At 40.2% G+C, this 19,723-nt stretch overlaps 2 protein-coding genes across 12 annotated transcripts in view; both read left to right on the plus strand.

The window, feature by feature from the left end:
* Positions 1-94: 94 nt before the first annotated feature.
* Positions 95-16,674, plus strand: larp4b (La ribonucleoprotein 4B). 2 transcript variants are annotated; one of them, XM_056738191.1, is made up of 17 exons: positions 95-810; positions 3,176-3,314; positions 7,396-7,543; positions 8,595-8,750; positions 9,292-9,373; positions 9,630-9,766; positions 9,848-9,951; positions 10,548-10,658; positions 10,766-10,819; positions 10,913-11,119; positions 11,250-11,356; positions 11,868-12,113; positions 12,194-12,239; positions 13,558-13,740; positions 14,139-14,263; positions 14,352-14,451; positions 14,540-16,674. In XM_056738191.1, the coding sequence occupies exons 2-17, from the start codon at positions 3,228-3,230 to the stop codon at positions 14,768-14,770; spliced, it is 2,124 nt and encodes a 707-aa protein (XP_056594169.1). In that variant the 5' UTR covers positions 95-810; positions 3,176-3,227; the 3' UTR covers positions 14,771-16,674. The 2 variants fall into 2 exon arrangements, with proteins under 2 accessions (XP_056594169.1, XP_056594168.1); XM_056738190.1 differs by having other exon boundaries at positions 96-810; positions 12,191-12,239.
* Positions 16,675-18,202: 1,528 nt separating this feature from the next.
* The window catches only part of dip2ca (disco-interacting protein 2 homolog Ca), an 82,539-nt gene continuing 81,018 nt past the window's right edge, over positions 18,203-19,723 (plus strand). For all 10 annotated transcript variants that reach the window (XM_056738733.1, XM_056738735.1, XM_056738734.1 and 7 more), the window contains exon 1: positions 18,203-18,562. In XM_056738733.1, coding sequence (XP_056594711.1) covers positions 18,484-18,562 — 79 coding nt within the window. In that variant the 5' untranslated portion in view covers positions 18,203-18,483. The remainder of the gene's footprint in view (positions 18,563-19,723) is intronic.

Consider the following 19,723-nt stretch of genomic DNA (forward strand, 5'->3'; position numbering starts at 1 on the left):
CCACTCAGACACACACGAGTCACGTGATGTTGAGCGGAGCATCCCCATTGGTTACATTCGTCATCTGTGAGGCCAACGAACACATTTTTCAAAAAGTTTATATTCACAACAACAATATGTTTTCGCGTGTATTTGATTATTCTCCATTAAGATACATTTCCAATTAATTACACGATATACGCACGCAAAACCGTTCTTAAAAGAAACATTAACAGTTTTAGCCTCGAAGATTTCAGTTCCGATATGTTGCGTTTTTGCGCTCCCTATAGACAAGCGTCATTGAACTGCAGGCAAAAGCGGGTGGAAGCCACAGCCGTTAAGTTATTGAAAGGGCCGCAGAAGAGAGTGGGCGGGCTAGTCCATAAAGCGGTTCTAGGCGGGAGTTCGTGGTGCGGTTTGGCCGAGACAGTGAAGCTGAACTCCGGACACAAAAACACGGGGAGGGGAAGAGGCGTGTGGCTTCGGTCCAGCGCGGCGCCGTTCATTATATCTCAGTCTAACTAGCACATACAATTGGAAGTGCTCTTACTTCACATACCGCGATTCAAACCGTTTTGAAGAATAACACACGTCCACTCTCGTCCTGTTATCATCTCGACAACAAACGGTAGCCAGTGGCTCAAACAGACCTTTGAAATTCATCATCACGCCGGATATCGGGAAGCGGGTCGCAATTGGACATCGTTGGACGTTTTGTTGCGGTTTCAAAGTTTCCTGCGCGGATTTGTGCGTTTGTTTTTCTAAGTTTCGTGCGTTGAAGTCAGACGTTCGGGCCCACAACAGTCTCCCGTGTGCGGAGAGCAGATACAGGTGAGTAAACTCGCATGAACGAGTATGGCGTTTAATTTCGTCCCGGTTTACTTCTCTGTATAGTTTTAGAGTGCGATTTTACCCACAAACGACCAGTTGACGCGTTTATTTGACATTTGAAGTTAGCAAGTCGGGCTAACTGAGTTCCTGCTAGCGTTCTTCCCATTATTTATCAGTCTTTAGCCTGTAGGCTAGCACGCAGTCTGTCTGTTTCACGCACTGTCAGACAAATAATATTATTTACCGTCTGCTACTCAGAAGTTGACGTTGTATATGTCAATGTTTGCTTTAGTTGTGTCATTCCGCGAAAAGGAATGAACTTTTTAAAGGCTGGCTTGAGTTTGACTGCTAGCTGTCGGGGAATTTGGCCTTCGTGTCCTTTGACACATATGGATAGACTTCGTCAGAAATCTTCTATTCTTTCCACCTGTGTTTGTTTCATGTCATTTTACGGAAAGTTAGCTTGCGTGTGATTTGTGTGCGTCGTCGTGTTTTTGTTGTTTTAAATTGTAGTTTATACCGCTTTCACATTTATGTACTCTCCCAATGTAAACACCCCCCATGTGTTGAGATTTAAAAGGGCTGTCTGAGTCGGCCTTAAAATGAAGGAAAGTCAGATATATTCGTGAGATTTCTTTGTAGCCATGAGATTATCAATATTGTATTATATTTTACATGCATCATTAATTCAGATTGGCGCAGTTAATCTTTTTGTTACAAATAAATGGGTTTATATTCTTGGCATCTGTATGCATATGCTTGAACCCTTTGACGTTAAAGAATGTAATGCGTCTTACATTTTATATAAAAAACAGACGTATCAATGTAATCTTGGCTATTAAAACTTCTGCCGTAAAAAACAACCGGTCTGGGATATGCGGTATTTTATATAAACTTCAATAAACCTGTTTTTGCAGCAAGTGTTTGTAAGTTTTGATGATGTCGGCTCGTACATACTCAATATTGACCATTCAGCTTTAATGTACAGTTTAAATTTAAAGTCTGCATGAAATTAAAAATGATAATTCTAATTGTTTTACACAGTGAAGTATTATAAATTATTTATCCGTGCAGATCATTATTAAAAAAATAATCTTTAATCAAAAACGTTTATCTCCTCCCCCTCTCTTCACTTCTGGTCACGAGGGATGGCGCGAAGGTTGAGCTGCATGACTGATTGAATCGTTAAAAGCTGAAAGATTTGAACGCTAGTTTGCAATCCAAATTGGACAATTGTTTATAATCATAATGGATTTTAATACGTTTTTTTGTTTCATCGCACCGCGTCCGGTGTAGACACGGTGACGTATTGCAAACGGGCGTTAAAATCGTTCACCGGTGGATGAAATCAACTCCAGCCCTACAATTTCTTTCACACTTCTTCGATTTCAAGTCGTTTCATGCCTACATTAAAACGTTGTATGTGTAGAAAGTTTCGTTTGGTTTTAACTTCATCCAATAATGTTTATTCACGTCTGTTCAAAACCTGTATATGATTCTATTTTCTGTGGAGGAAGATATTTTGTGTCATTTTTGTGTTTGTGTAAGAGATGTGTCGGTGAGTTTGTCTCCATACAATGTAAGTCAACAGGGCCAATGTTGTTTGGTTACCAACATTTTCCCAAATATCTTATTTTGTGTTGTGCAGTAATACAGGTTTAGAGTGAGAGAATTTCAAAATAGTAAAAGATTTTTTGTGTTAAAAACTATGCAAAATGTATTTTGCAGTATATGGCATTCAGTAGGGCAATTTGTGTGTTTTGTATGTGCATTTCAGTCAAAATTTGAAATAAATTCTTAGAAAATGTATTTACATTTAGGCGTTTGGCAGACGCTTTTATCCAAAGCGACTTACATTGCTTTATCCTATACATTTTACATAGGTGTTTGCAATCCCCTGGGATCGAACCCACAACCTTGTGTTGTTAACGCAATGCTCATACCACTGAGCTACAGGAAAGGACTTTATTACCAAAAAATGAAAGCATCTGTATATATTCCACTAAACCCCTCATTATAAAAGTCCAGATATCAGAAAAATGTCATTCTATTTAAAAAAAAAAGAGAGAGAAAAAAAACTTTGCGTTGTGATGAAATATTGATGTGACGGAAATGTAATGTAACACACATTTTGGAGAATCACTTGTTTTGAATATATAAGCTTTACTCTTGACATTAAAGTAGATTTATTGTTCACATTTAGTGTAATTTTGGTTTATTATACCAGTGTCAACTGTCTCTGTTCATGTTTCTTTATTGCAAACAATGTATTTTTCTCAACAGTGTTTTTGTGGTGGACCCACTGTTTACACTGTCTTCTAAATGGAGTTGCACAATTCTTCTGTTTCGTTCTTATTACCCGCAGTTCCCTGGTGGTCTGGAGAGCTCTGCGTACGGAGCTAGAACTTGGACAGCTCATGACTTCAGACCAGGAAGGAAAAACTATCGTGGAGCCACAGGTGCAACAGTCACAGGAAGCGAAGGAGAAAGAGATTCCACTTTTGGTAAAGTATACGTTAATGCTAGTGTAACTTTCTAAATGTGTTGCGTACCAGTAGACTGATATGGGACTTGCTTACAAAACAGCTGAGACACCCCTCCCAGCTTTGGGCGTTGTGAAAGACATTTGTGTGAACCACCCTTGTGTTTTGGGCCTGTGCCAAGCAGCAGATCCCATTCATACAATGCAAGTACAGCATCCATTAAAGCACCAATCATTGGGGAGATCTCACATTTGAGTGACAGGCCCATGTGAGTCACTTGTATAAATTTAAATGTGCTATTTCGGGTCTGGGGAAGGGGCTAAGCAGGGGGAATCGTGCGCCTCTGTCTCTCTTTCCCTCTCTGAGGAGCTTGTGAGAGGAGCTACAAATTGTGCGGTGGATTGTGAAGAAGTTTCTCTTCTGTCACAAATTTAAAGCATGGGGTGTTGTTTCAGCAAGGAGCTGAACCCTAACTTGGTCAGCGAGAGAACGAGTCTTTTACAAGCTGCTATTCCTAACGGTTCTGCAATAAAAGACAGTGGAGAGCGTGCGTGGTCTGTTGCTGATCTGCCCGAAGAGAAGCAATCTCAAAACGGGAACGTAAATGCTGCTTTAGTTGCCAGCTGCGTCGAATCCAGCACAAACTTGTCAGCGAGTCTCCGTGCCATTAGAGAGGGTGGTACCAGCATACAAGATGGGACAGCAATTTGGGACGCCCCTGACAGCGACCCACCTGTCCACGAGTCTACGGAACAAAAAGGAAATGCAGGGGAAGATATCGACAATGGGCAAATGAAGAAAACGGAAACGATGAACTCTGTGAAACAAAGAATTGCCGAAACTGCCATAATGAGAGCCAAATGGTTTCGCGAAGGTCACCCGTCTCATTTTGAAGAATCAACTGACAGAAAGAGCGAGAACACCGCACTAGAGGAAAATCAATCATTCGTTTTAATGGATCAGCATTTGGGTGTATCTGTTAATGCAAAAGAGGAACAAATAATGTCGTGGGAAGTGCGCAGCGAACAATCAAAACATGTGTCCACTTCAAACCAAGTCAGCTCTATGCTCAATAAATGCTCTGGGAGCCCAATAAAGCCGTATGAGTCAGCCGAGGGAAATTCTGAGCCGGTGATTACCAACCGTGGCTTTAAAAAAGAGCAGAGTTTCTATAGCATCTGCTTGATTGATTTGGAGGATCTGGGGAGTGAGTGTGGGCACCAATCTGTGACAGAGGCTGACGCAGTCAGGTACGCAAGCTCACCAGCTGTCACTGAAAAGGCTTCGCTTGATAATTCATTACCCCCGGAGGACCACACAATATCAGATTCGGGCTGTTTATGTGAAATCACAGCAACACAACAAACGACGGAAGAATCATTAGAGAAGAGCATATCGGAGTGTTCTAGCAGTCTACCAGTACATGTGCCATTTAAAAATGAGGAAAATACTCTCCCAGATCCTCTAAAGATGTCGTCTGAAAGTGCTTCCAGTCCTCATAAAGATACAGAGAACACGTGTGCAATTGAAAACATGTGTAAAGAGCATGGCCATGAGGAAGAAAGTCAAGTCGCCTGTGTTCTCTGTACTGTAGAGGACGCCATTGACCAACCCTCTCAAAATCTGCTTGAACAAACTGGACAGGTGTCTACGCTGAAGTCGAGTTCAGATACCACTTGGTCACAGGGGGACTTTGGTGACATACTTCAAAACCAGCAAGACCCTTGTAGTAGCTCTGGTTACAGTGGCACAGATGTGGAGCACACGTCTGAACTGAATGTGCACAATAGAGTTTTGGATGGATGTGAGTTGAGACCACCTCAGCAAGACTTCAGTGGGCCTCAGGATGATATTGTACAGCACGAATTTGAACTGGAATCTGAGAAAGAACACAGTTTAAGTAAAAGTGTCGACTGTGGAGAATCCTTGTGTGTAAATGTTGAGAAGACCCAGATTGATGTTGTGTTCGATAATGTTGATGATTCTCGTACTTCACTTAGCGACTTAAATACAGTTATCGTAGAATCCGATCACAGTGCTTCCAAGAATTCCCAGATTGAGGAAGTTAACAACAAACAACTGGATTTGCTCGATGTTTTATCTGCATCAGAAATCTTAGATGAGACAGATTCCCCTCAAAACTTTGAACACTTAAGACAAATCTTAAAATCTCATATGGTTACCGATTATCTAGAATCATCTTATTGCTTTAAGACTGAAGTTGAACCGAGACGAATGTCAACACCAGAGGAGGACATGTTCAATCTTTGCCAGTCTAGTATATTGCCAATTGAAGGAGCTGAATCCGATATCTTAAAGCTTGGCGAGGCATGTAAAGATTTCAATAAACCAGCTCACATAGACATCGAAGAAATACACAAGGGTCCCCACCTTGCCTATGGTGTTGAAGAAGAGGAGATGGGTTTGAATTCAAGAACAGACGTCTACACTTGCAGTGGTTTTCCCAGTGCCCAGACTGAGGTTGTGTCAGGATCTTGTAACTTGCCAAACGGGGAACAGAATGCAGATTTCGCAAGTGCTGAACTGTGTGCAAAGGACATAAGTGTGGATGCTCTTGTGGACACCTTGAACTTTGAAGTCACTACTAAATGTGATGAAAACAAAACAGAAGTTGATCATCAAAATACCGGTTTTTCTTCTATTGTTGAAGTTTTCACAAACGTACTGCCTGCAGCTGATCTCGCTCATAGCCATGCCACCCAGGATGAAAAACCATGCAATAATATCTGTAATAATGAAAATCCGGTTGCATTGAGTCATTTAATACAGGTGGGAACTGAATTGCCTGCAGCACATGAACAAATCATGGACGGTGAAATAGGAGAGACGTGTTTACAACATGTTGCTCGCGATTGCTTCAGTGAGGATGAACGGAAGAGACTGAATGAGGTTTGTTTATGTGCCGATGATGGCAAAACCCATGTTGAAATATCACCGCCACAGGGAATTATCCTGTCTTTGGAGCTGGCTAGTCGCCTAAATGATGTCGTTCCCTACAGTGACTATATGAAATCAGTTTGTTTTGCTGATGGACCATGTCAATCTGAAGCGTTAAGTGTCTTTGATTGCTCATTGAAAAATGATAGCGCTTGCCAGGACCCTGCTTCAGAACAGCCTGCCAATGACACGCAACGATCTTCAGTTACATGCAGTCGAGAGTACGGAGACCTTCGAGACACGTGCGTGATCTCCTCTGAAATGGGAGAAGCTGGTGTTGACTGCGGCATTCCTCGCGTGAGTACGCCAGAACTGTCCCTTGAAACTGGAGAGGCGCAGTCATGTGCCATACAAGGCCACGAAGGCAGTTATGCGTCTATCGAGAGCTCTCCACTAACCGTGCCACACGGTGTCCAACTTCTAATGTGTGACTCTTCTGTTTGCAGAGCTTTTGAATTTGATCAGTGTGATTTGAAAGACATTGTTGACATGAGTCACGAAGCAGATTTTGTACACAAACCAATTCCGTTGCAGGTAGAACCTGACCAGGTTGACGTTTATGCCACAACACCATCTTATGAGATACATCTGCTTAATAACGTTCAATACACTGGTCCTGCGCAGACCGAAACGACAGGGGAATTGGTTTGTGTTGATGAATTGGTGGGCGAGCAGGGAATGCTGAGTATGGTGACAGACCTTCTTGGGAAGTCAGAGTTGAGCGACGATACGGACTGTCTTCCGGTGTGGGCGGAAGATCCACATGGCCTGTTTCCTGATTACCAATCATGTGCTTTGGTGTCAGCATGGGGCCCTACTGTTTGTGACACGAACATCTCCCTCCAACATGATTGTGAATCTGACCCGGTTGAATCTGAGCATTTTCGGACTTCGATGGCATTCATTGCACCATACCCTTATAACCTGTTAGTGAATGATGGATCTTGTGTATGGGACTGGCAGAATGCTTACGATGAACTTGTGAGTAGACTCACAGGCTTGTTTGGTCTTTGTGTTGAGGTCACTGTATATATATATATGAATGTGAAGCAACTGTGAGGTGCCCACAGTTGATATTGCATTATAGATTGTTGTGCAGAGGCTAATGCAAACCACACGTCTAACAGGGTTTCTCCTCTTCAAGGAATCTTCCAAGATTTCGGACCTCAATCCCAATGCAAAGGCATGGGCCAATTACATGCCTAAACCGCAGGCCTCTGCTCCAACCTGCACGGATTCTGAGCGGTCATGGGTGGATGCGGATGATGACCCATCAGATAGCATCTCAGGAGGTAAAGCACCATTAAACTGAATATATGGTTCAATAAGATATTACAGCTGTTAAATGATTAAGTGCATCCATAATATGTCTGTGTACTGTGCATATTAATTTTGTGTTTTTTAGGGAATTATTAGGAAATAATCACATGTGTATATATGAATTGTAGGGCTGTCCAAGGTTATTTTAGCTCACTAAAATGCAAAACTTTTTTAACTAAAGGAAAAAACTTAAGTTGGCTTAAAAATAAAACAGAAATAAGTTTAAAGCAAAAAATGAAACTAAACATATTAATTAATCTTATGTAGCAACATAAAAAATAAACAAATCACTTATAAAATGACAAAAGCATATGTCAAAAGTGCCAAAACTTTAACAAAACAGTGAACATAAGCTAAAAATAAAAGTTAATTTAAAACATAAATTCAACTATATAAAACTTTAATAACTCTGTGCTGTCAAATGATTAATTGCAATGAATCGCTTCCCAATTTTTTTTAGTTTACATAATATATGCCTGTGTACTGTGCATATTAATTTTGTATTTATTAGGTTAATTAATTGATTCTGGTTGGATCAATCGCGATTAATCGTTTGACAGCCCTAATTTATATTTATGTATTATTTCAATTCTAAATAAACATTAAATGCTTTTCATATTTTTTTATACATGTATTTATATGTGTTTATAAATACTTACTATATGTCTACATAGTTTGCATATTTATTATGTTAACACAAACTGTTTTGGATGAGTTTATTTGCGATTTAATCGGTTGACAGAATTTAATGAATTCATTTTTTTTTCATTAATGCCATGTTGTTCCAAGCCTGCATTACTTTCTTGCTTTATTGGAACTTGTTTTATTATTTACAGTGAATGAATTGATAGGCCTTGAAGCTTCAAAAAGAATGTTAAATAACAATAGGGCTCCATATGAGTCCTGTGCTATTTTAAGTCTTCTAATGCAATATGACAGCTTAACGTGAGGCACACATTGAAATTTAAACCGTAAGGCATATATAAATGTTGTTTTGAACTATTTATTTTTTGTTCACACTAGGTTATAATAACAGTGAAGACAAAGGGAACTGGAATGAGGAACAGCAGGTATCTACCTCTGTAGAGCTGCCATTTGCAGCACAGCTAGAATCAGTGTACATGGGAAGCTCAGCCAGCGAGAAGGGCATTGTGTCAAACCAGAATACCAGAATGAAAGGTAATCGCGTGTTCAGTCTCTCTTTCTGACTGTCATCAGTTTGCTCCTATTCGTTGGTTAAGTGGTGACGTAAGGAAAACCTTTTTCGGGTCCAAGCATAATCATTTCAAGCGGGGCTACAGCTCAAACAGCTGTTTATGAACACTGTTTACTCATATTGCATATTTAAGCGAAACCTGTATTAACTCAAAGTATACACTATAGTCACCAGGCTCACGGAATAGCCCACATCAATATTTGAACAAATTATGAAAAATAAATTGCCGAATGGCCATTGGGATTTCGTTATGAAGATAAAGGTTAGGATTGCGGTTTTCCGATAGTTTTATTGCTCACCATGAGCATATATTAGCTTTTTTTGTTGTTTGCATATAGCATCTTATTGATCGGTTGGACCCGGAAACAGTATATGACCTTCCATTTATGGTGGTGCGTGATGTCAGACTTAACAAGCGCAATAAAGTTGTAAACTATTCTATGATCGCTATACTTGAGCTATCATGCTCTTCATAAATGAATTATTCTGTTTTTGTTTGTGCAGGAGTGGATGACTCTGACTCCTCCAGACAGCTTGAGGACCTTCGAGAACAGCTGAAGGCAACACTGGAGTTCTGCCTCTCTAGGTGATTACTAGCAATGTCACAGCTGATCACATTGAGCTAGCGTTTCTATTCGCAGTTGGTCTTGACGGAAGCATTAGCCCTGAATTCAAGTTTTTTTGACCTTTGCTTTGTTTTGAAAACCTTGGCTTTGACCTTTGGAACGTAATGTAGCCCTATCTTCCAGACATCCAATTGTAAATATATATGAAATCAGACTTTTTGATTTGTTTACATGTCCTTGTACATCATGTTCCTAACAAGCTCTGTTCTCTTCCAGGGAGAATCTAGCAAACGACATGTACCTCATCTCACAAATGGACAGCGATCAGTATGTGCCAATAGTGACTTTAGCAAACCTCGATCAAATCAAGAAACTCACCACTGACGTGGATCTCATTGCAGACATCTTAAAAAGTGAGTCACACTGTTCCAGCAGTCGTATCTGTGGGGTTTGTTTTTTTGGGTTTGATATTAATTATGCATTGTCAACTGTAGCGTTGCCTCTTGTCCAACTGGACAAATGTGGAGAGAAAGTACGGCCCAATCAGAACCGTTGTATCGTCATTCTCCGAGAAGTTCCTGAGGCCACTCCTCTGGAGGTATGCAACATCTCTGTCTTTTACATTTTCTACATTTTAAGAAATGTATGATTGGTTTCTGCGTTGTGTTGCTAGTCTCACACCTTATCAGCTGTTAATCTTTTTATGACTCTGTTTTAAAAAAAAAGTTGCCAGCCTACTCCAGCGTTTTTAACATTTTCACCCAACTTTAATGGGTCACAGTAAATTTTCTGTAAAGAATATATGGACATACAATATTTCAAATGAAAGAACACAGTGTCAGCTTTTAAACAAAATAAACGGTATTCTTCTATCTTCATTTGTTCGTTTTTTTTATCACTATGTAGATTTGGGAAAGTTTCTTCAAAAATGTATCACTTTGATTAAACGGCTGAGATAATCAACGTTTTTTGTCAAAGATTCCACTCAGAACATTCATTAAAAACCGCTAAAACATATACGTTCTAAGTTCTGGGATTCTGTACAAGTGTGTGTAATAGCACCACCTGCTGTATAACAGTACAAACACTGATTGCTGTAATTGGCGAACCGTTTTTTTTTTTAATGACGGGATAACTCGTCAATGGCGGTGAAAGAGTTAAAAGATGTGTTTGTTGGCTTTCGTTTTTTTACAGGAAGTTGAAGCGTTGTTTAAGAGTGAAAACCTACCCAAATTCATCAACTGCGAGTTTGCCTACAACGACAACTGGTTTATCACCTTTGAATCCGAGGCAGATGCTCAGCTGGTAAATGTCTGATTTTTCTCTTGATTCGATCATCTCAGATTCTAGCCTCAGGATTTTTTATAAGCCTCACTTGCTGTTCCTAAGCTTCATACATTGCTTATTTTCAGGCATATCAGTATCTCCGAGAAGAGGTCAAAACATTTCAAGGAAAGCCGATTAAGGTAGCATGACATTTTTTTTATACATTTTATTTTTTATACGCAAGTGTTGCAGTTATGATTATTAACGCATTTACACATTCACATGAATTCTAGGCAAGAATAAAGGCCAAGGCCATTGCCGTCAACACCTTTGTGCCAAAGAATGGGTTTCGGCCAGTGGACGTGTCCTCGAATGTCCAGCAGCGCTACACCCCCTACTACATCCCACCTGTGTATGGAGCACAGCAGCAGTTTCCTCTTTACCGGCTGGTGACCCCTCAGGGCTGGTCAGCTACTCAGAGTTACCTGGACCCTACACTGGTTAGTGGCCTGTTCATACGGGACATGCAATGTTTGGGAAATATCTGTGTTTGCTTTATTGCTGCACAGTTTGTCTGTCGAGTAGAATGTCTTTATTAAAAATATTTCTTGCCTTATTTTCTTCCTCCAGGTTACTCAATTTCCCAGCCCTGCATTTATTAATGGCTTTGCTGGTTCTCCGACTTTTAAATCAGCCACTTCTCCACTAACTGTCAGACAATTCGCACCTCGAAACAGGTACTTTATTTTTTTAAATCTCTTACTGTGAAAACATCGGTTAAATGTATTTAAACGGCTATTTAAATTGTGCACGCAGTCTTTGCTTTATAATGAATAGTTCACTGCTGTCAGCGTCATCTGTTTACATTAGCCTAACACTTTTTGTTTATTAAGCTTCACCTGAAGCCCTATTTACATCTGTTATTAATATTTATCCATTTGTAATCAATAGGCAGATAATATGAAGCTAAATACAGATGTAAAGAAGTATAATTTTTTTGATCTGACAACAAGTATTCAAAGGTAGTTGGAAGTGCATTTGACTACATTATATTTGTAGCATTAACACTAATGTGCTCTAATGCATCCCGAATGACAAACAACAACTTACTCGACTATAAATCAACTAGAACAGCCTTTGGCACTGTTGTTGCTTTTAAAGAAAATAACTGTTCAGAACTTTTTTAATCTACATTATGTCAACATCCAGCAACATTAAATCAAAGCTGTGTATGTTTCATCCGCACAGGAACCACAACAAAACACACATTCGGCTCACGGCAGACCATGGAAACACTCTGCTGGACAGCCCCCCCACTTTCTCGACCTTCCCTTCGGAGAGAGTCCCCAACGGGACACGTCCTGCACAGGCACATCACTTGGGTGGCCGACCTCGGTTACCGATCGGTCCGGGCTATCCTAGGCGGGATCAGGTGGGAAGTGGGCGGATGGAGGTGAACGGGGCGGATTATTCTGTCAATACAGGACGGGGAAGGTAACAAAACACCAGCTGTACATGGACTCCCTATTCTCTTTATTGCTTGAACTTGATTGCATTTGTTTCTTTTAAAGAAGAGGCGGCTTTGGTTACAGGAAAAGACGAGAGGACAACAAGTTTCCAGTATGTATTTGCATTATTCCAACCGACTGCTTGGACAAGTCGTTTTGTTAAGCTTTGCTAAGTGTTAAGCATAGCTTTAATAAATTGACCAGAATTGTGTTATACATAGAAAGATGCGCAAAAAATAAAAATGTGTATATATATCAGGGATGTGATTTTTCCGTATAAATAGGGATTTCTGTATTTTTTGACCTCGCTGGGATCACCCGCATGAATTGCATACATTTGATTTATTTTAATTCGTGGCTGCATTGGGGTTTGGGAAGTGCACATGGTAATCATACAACTGGCCAATAGGACCCTTTCTACGCTCTCTACGTCATCCACACGCTTGTTATAAATATTGAGCGACCGTTCATTCAGAAAAACATCATTTTGGGGGTTATCTTTGTTTCCAGAGAGTCCAAAAAGACTAATAGAAACAAAACACGTCCGCTTTGGTACTCAAAATGTGTGTGGTGTCATTTTTAATTCAGTGGGGAACTGAACAGCGTTATATAACTGAATATAAAACTGAACAGCGTTTATATACACGACTTGGACCATTCCGTGATTTGATGGCTTGAAACTATACAAATAGCAACTATACAAATGGCAGATCTAGTCACTGTTATATAAACGTGTTGAAGTCTCTTCTGAAAGCATACATTTAAATTATCTATAATGCGCAACATTGCCCGCTGTATGAATGACGTAATGCGACATCTAGTGGCTGTGTATGAAAGTCTCTTGAGGTGACAATATGCTTAACTTTTTGTTCAATTATTGTTAGAGTAATTATTGCTGATTACAATAAAATTTTAATTAGGCCTAGTATAAACTACTCAAGGGCCATTTTTAAATGCACCAAACATCAACCTATTTTATTAAATATTGTTTAGGTTACTGTTAAACTAATAAACATTTGATTCGCTTAAAAGGATTAGGTGTTATAATCCCACTATTTCAGCACAGTTGAAGTTCCAAATAGGACATTTCCCACGCCTTATGTGTGACTGGGAAGCAGTCAAGAACAGACAGAATTGGAAAATTGTAATAGTTTGTTTTTGTGTTGCTAAATTGAAAAATATTTTGGCAAACTGTTTTTAATCATGTAACATTAAAGACTATTTTTGGGGGGGGTTGAGCAAATGTGCGTGCGGTCTTACATCTTTTTTGTCCTTGCCTGATATTATATATATATATATTATATATATATTTTTTAAATGTATAATTTATGTGTATGTGAAGGTAGCTCCATCATAGAAGCGGTGGATTTAGAGATGGATGTGCGTTTATTCTCCTTGGCAGCTCATCTTTTCATGTTTGTGTTTGACAGAGAGCAGCAACGCAGTCGCCCCCTCCCGCTCAGGAGCGCGCTCCCTCCCCCAGCTTTGAGCTGGGACTGTCCAGCTTTCCTCCTCTGCCTGAAGCTGCGGGAAATCTGAAGCCTGAAGTCAAAACTGAAAACACGCTCGACAACCGACTGTCTGACATCGTCACCGGAGCAGTGAAAGACAAGGTTTTGTATCGGTCTCTTTTGTGACGTGTGTTTGTTTTAATGCTGCAGGATCAAAAAAACTTTTTTTTACTTGTTACTTGTACTTTATTTTTAATATTAAACTAATTAATAATGTACTTACTATAAGGTTACAATTGTGGTTAATTGTTTGAAATTAGGCATTACTGACTGTTTTGACTGTAGCAAGTTAATTTGTAATGTTATAATAAAGGCTTACTAAATGTTAAAAAAGGAGAGAACAATTCAGCCGACCTTGCCATCAGCCAATCACGGCGAGTCCTTGGGATTCTTATGTATTTTTTATGTGCGAGTTCCTTGTTGAACCCTCCAGCTGTTAACGTTTGTTCACGCTGTCCTTGTATTGAGAGGTTCACAGAGGCGTCTTTGTCTCTCGACAGCCTCTAAATAAGGATGTGATCACCAGCCGTGTGATCTCAGGGACCTCCAAAGAATCCGTGCAGGCCGCTCCCGCTGTTCAGATCCCAGTGGACCAGCAACCCTCACCCTCTCCAGCCCCTACAAAGTGGGTTCCTCTGGTGATTATATAATAAAATGCTCTAGAACTATGAAATATGGCTCCTTTGTAATATGCGCTGTTTGCGTTTTCATAGCCTGACACCTGTAGAAAAACCTAAAGAAACGCAGACACCTGCAGAGAAGTGCCCAGTCACACCTGTTGCTAAAACTGCACCACTGAGCAATCCAGTGACGGTGAGTGTTCGAGAAAGTTTATGATTAGGCATTTAAGATCCGAGAATGTTTAAATTGATTCATCCATTGAATTCTTCTGATCAACCAGGAGCCCCGAAAGCCGAGCTATGCAGAGATCTGTCAAAGGACAAGAGAGGGACCCACACAGCAGCCTCCTGCAGAGCCCCGACCTCCCATCTCCACCGCCGACGACATCAAAACCCCAGACTCCGTAGAACGCAGATGCAAAGAAGCCGCGAGCATCAGAGAGACACCAAAATGCCATCAGGGTACCGGAGATGGAGGGACCGCGGGCACCACTTCCGTCCACCAATCCTGAGGATCCGGCACTGCTTCTGGGACCTATGGGAACAATCTGTTTGTCAGGGCTTCTCAAGTCCTCGCTAACTCACCATCTCCACGAGTACACGCATAGACAGCTTGTCACTGGAATCAGGGCCTATAGACAAAAGCACTTGTGCGTTAAGGGTTTGTCCTTTTTTGTTTCGTTTTTCTGTTTCAAAATCTTTGTTTGTTTTCCAAGGAAATGAACCAGCACCAGTTGGAGAATAACTATTTAAATACGTTATGTCAGAGCTCTGTGCTTTTCTTTTTGTGTCGTTTAAACTTCAAGTAGAGCTGTTGGAAGGAAATACTGATTTTTGAATAGTGCTGATCCTAAAACACTTTTCTTTCCCTTTTAAAAACAAAGTGATATGTATATAATTTTGCTGACAAGTGTCTTGGTAGCGGCATCACCGGGAGCAGTCTGTACGTGCGCGCCCGGCGGTCCCAGCCATTACAAATGCATGAGTGAGACTTTCGTGTAAATCCATTTTGTGTTTTCCGTTTTTATGTTCGGATGTTCCAGCACTGGAGTGACGTTTTCGAGCTCTGAATTATTTTTTTACATGCTAATCCTCTATCAATTGTAATGATGTGATATTGTAGCAGGTGTTTGTAAACCTGTTTCTGTGTGCATGCTTTTTTATGTTTTTTTTCCCGTTTTCTTTTCTTTTAAACCTTTTAATGGCACACATTATAGTTTCTCTACTTGCCATTGTTTGCGAAGAAATCCACTCCTATGCCCCGGCATTCAATTTTGGAAGATCTCACACAGCAAAGTCCTCAGGTTGTGAGGGTGAAACGTGTTCATGTGCCTAGTCTGCTGTGATCTAAACCATCGATGGCTATATTGTTTGTTTCTTAGCTTTGTTTGTTTTGTTTGTTATCCTGGTGTGGTGCTACGGTTAGTCACATGGTTAATTCGGTGCTTTGAGTAAATTGAGGGACAGACACCCAAAATGCACCAACGTCTATCCTATGACCTTCACCGATTCGCTTTCATGTCACCACATATATAAAGCGTGGGATAGTGTACATTTTATATAGTGACGTATACATAAAGAGCAAAAGATCTGAGCCTTCAGCACACATAGACCAGCGCTGTTTTGTGGGTTTTTTCCTTTATGCATAATTGTTTCAGTGTACATCTCGCACTCGACGTGCCCCTCGTTCATGCATATTCTGTTCATCAGTCGTTCAGTTAATTGGTTCGCATTAACGTTTGAGATTGTCTTGGGGTGAACAAGACGGACAGTTATTTTGATGTCTTCCTGCAGCGTGGAGCACGTGCAGAACGCTTCGAGATGTTTGTCACAGTCTGTTGTTTATATTCTCTCGTATCTTTCCTGTGACTCATTTTTGTTTTTGTCTGTTAAACAAAAAAAATCGCTTTTGTTGTTTCTCCGAATGCAACTAATCACTTGTCCATCAATAAATGAAGCATACTGTGGTTCAAAAAGTGAAGGTTTCATTATGTAAACAAATGGTATACAAACCAGAAACATCACACATAAGTTAACAGTGTTTGAAAACTTGAATTTTATTTAAACTTGAAAAATATCTCTGCCTTAACTTTTTAGATGATAGTTTGGAGTTTTTTTTTTTTTGGATTCCAAAAGTGTAGAAATGGGATGATGTAGTGGAGGCATCACAGCGCCTTGGTCACTGCGTTTGTGTAGCACAATACTTTTGGGGTTGAGATGGGATTATCGTTTTGTTTTGTTCACCTCTGTGTAAATGCTTGTAGTCTAAACTGTAGTACATGTATACACTCGTATGTGTGTGCTTTTTCTGTACAGATGTAAATAATTGGAAAAATGTTAAAAAGGTACCCTAAAATTGGTTATGAAAAAATGTATGGAAAAAATAAATAAATGTTAATTAAAAATCGGATTTAAAGTCTGGGTGTGTTTTTTTTTTATATTGATTGACCCCGAAGCAGATTTGACATCCTGGGAAAAGTGCATGATTGTATTTTTAAACCTTGAACATAGTAAGAAATTACATTTGCATGATAATCGCATAAACATATACAAATAATTATGTTCATAAATTATTCGTAATCTATTCAGTTATTTTAAGTATCTGAAAGTATTATCTGTACAATAAATATACAATTGAATTATACAAATCAGTCATATTTTAAAATATGAGGTAGGAAAAGTGTTAGCAAAGAGTAATTCATAATGAAGTAATGCATGGTGTATTAAACATTTGTGGGGTCAATATAACATTTCAATGTTTAACGTCCTGTGGTTACAAGTATGACCGCAAGATGGCGCATCATAAGCATCAATTCTCCTTTGAGCTCATCCTTGTTAAGGACATAAAAACCGGTGGTCTGTGTCGGCATATGATTAAAAAGATGTCCAGGCTTTTCATGTCGTATCTTTAGATTGAATTCAGTAATTCACAGACAGACTGAACTAGCCTATACCTGGAAATAGGCCCTACGTTACATACACCGATCATAAGAAAGGTGATTTTATATACAGTAGGGCTCAAAGGTCTGACACTACTAGTTAAATTGCTTGTATTATGCATTTCTTTGACAAAAAACAGGTGAACAAAAAATATTATTTGTATTCTGTATGACAGCATACACGTAGGCTTCAGCTCTGAGAAACCTAGTGTTCCAAAGCAACAGAGGTGCAAATCTGACCCCTATATATGCTTATATCTGATTATTGAGTTTGAAAAAGTTCTCAAAATGTCAAAATCCTAGAACTTTATTTCCAATTTGAAATCAATAAAAATCCTAAAGTGATGGGAACACAAGAAATTGTGGAATGTTATTGTATTACCTAGTAGGCTATATTAGACCCTATTAATTATTATATTTTATACATCAAATGATACATATCATGAAACATACTGCACCAAAGTAAAGAAATCTTATTGTTAGATTTGCTATGTAATATACAAAATCTTCCTAATTTTACAAGTCCAAGTTTGAATGGACCCTAAACTGAAAAGTGAAATTACATTACAAATATTGTGGTGCAAATATTATTCATTACATTTACATTTATTCATTTAGCAGACGCCTTTTATCCACGACTTACAAGTTGGGTAAACAATGGGACATTACATTAGGACAACAAAAAGCATAAGAGCATTAAAAACATGCCTCACTTAGCCTACTACAGTGTACAGAGCCAAGTTTAGTTGATCTAAGCTTATATAAGAATGCGATTTTTTACTTAAGTAGAAAAGATAGAAATGATCAGTCAGGTGCATTTTATTTTATGGCCTTATATTATTTTATATAATATAACAAACAACCACGTATTTCATGTCAAATCTGAACTTTATTATCACAAAGTTGTCAAGCTAAAACAAATATGCGTTCTCATCGCCCCCTAGCGGTTGTAAAAACCGGCCGCCTTGCGTCATGAGAGAGTGACAGAGAGAGAGAGAAGCAGAGCCGCACGCGCATACACACCGCTGCGATCAGCGAGCTCAACCGTACTGACAGTCCACATCTCACCCTGCGGACTCTACCGGCGGAGCCCTTCAGACATGGCGGGGCTTCGTTGACGGACACACACATCTCCGTGCGCTTTCGTTCAGTTCGTTTTTGGACGCGCGTCCCCCCAGCCCTCCATATGCACCTCTGCGGCGCGGAGAAACGGGAGCAGCGCTGAAAGAGTCGGCGGAGAAACCAGAAGAAAGAGGACGAGAGCGATATCCCCCCGTGAACGGACAATGGCGGATCGCGATGCGCTGCCCCTTCCGTTGGAAGTGCGGGCCAGATTGGCGGAGCTGGAGCTGGAGTTGTCCGAAGGTACGCTTGACGTTATTACCGACTTATTCTCGCGAAAATACGTTTGTTGCGGAGGGATACGTTCACTGCCCTCCTCCTCCCTCCACCCCAAAACCCACCATACCGACACAACCAACACCAGATGTTTGGGGGCAATTATTACCGCCGCGGTTTGCGTTCGGAAACGCGCTCGGAACGCGAGTCGCGGCGCTTTGATTCCCGCCGCATTTCCTTTGTTATCTATTTGTGTCCATTCCGATTGACCTTGAGGATCCATCCGCAGGTTTCGGAATCCATCCTCAGGTTTTTAGAAAGCGCATTCCCTCGGGACCGTCGCTCAAAATCATGCCACCGAATCGTAATTTATCGCTTGATTTGCGTATTTTCAGTGCCTGGCGTTGTGTTTATATTTACACCACTACAATGTCCTCATTGTATGTAGCGGGGCATTGAGGTAAACAACCAGTTTTCATATCAATCGCGTTCCCGTCGTCTCATAAAGAGCCCGACATTCATAGTTGTCGTTTTGGATGTCAACGCAAACACGCTCGTGACATGTCATGATTCTCCCATCTGACACAAGTGAATTGGCCGCTAATGTTAATTGTAGCGTCTGGCAACAGTTCGCGATGTGCGCGTGTGTGTGATGTGTGGCAGGCGCGATTGTCCGCTGTGTGTAGATCTCAACCATTTAAGGCGATAAGTGCTCGTGCATTTTTGAAGCCTGCCTCCAAGTTCCAGCAGACAGCAGGGCCTGCGTCTCCAAATCATCCTCGAACACACTGCACCAACCTTTATAGATGGATAGATCGGGCATTGTTGCTTGGGTTTTTCATCCAAAATAACATTCAGCTTTGGTATTTTAAAACCTTTATATGTGAGTTAAAACCTGAACACAAAAGGAGATATTTGGAGAAATCTCCCTGTGGTTTTGTGTCCGTGCAATGGAAGTGTTGTTTGGTGCGGTTACCGACGTTCTTCAAAATGTTTCTTTTGTGTACTGCAGAAGATTGAAAGTCATGCAGGTTTGAAACGACATATTGAGAATTTTCATCTTTTTATGATTCATTCTTGATCTTAATGTTGTTATGTTAGCAAATCTGAGCTGTTGTGTCAAAGGTATGTCCATAAAGCAAGAATAATGACCTACCGATATGAGTCACTGCTTCTTTAGAAAGCTTA

Source organism: Triplophysa dalaica, chromosome 23 (assembly GCF_015846415.1).
Source record: "Triplophysa dalaica isolate WHDGS20190420 chromosome 23, ASM1584641v1, whole genome shotgun sequence".
In the NCBI taxonomy this organism is placed as follows: Eukaryota; Metazoa; Chordata; class Actinopteri; order Cypriniformes; family Nemacheilidae; genus Triplophysa; species Triplophysa dalaica.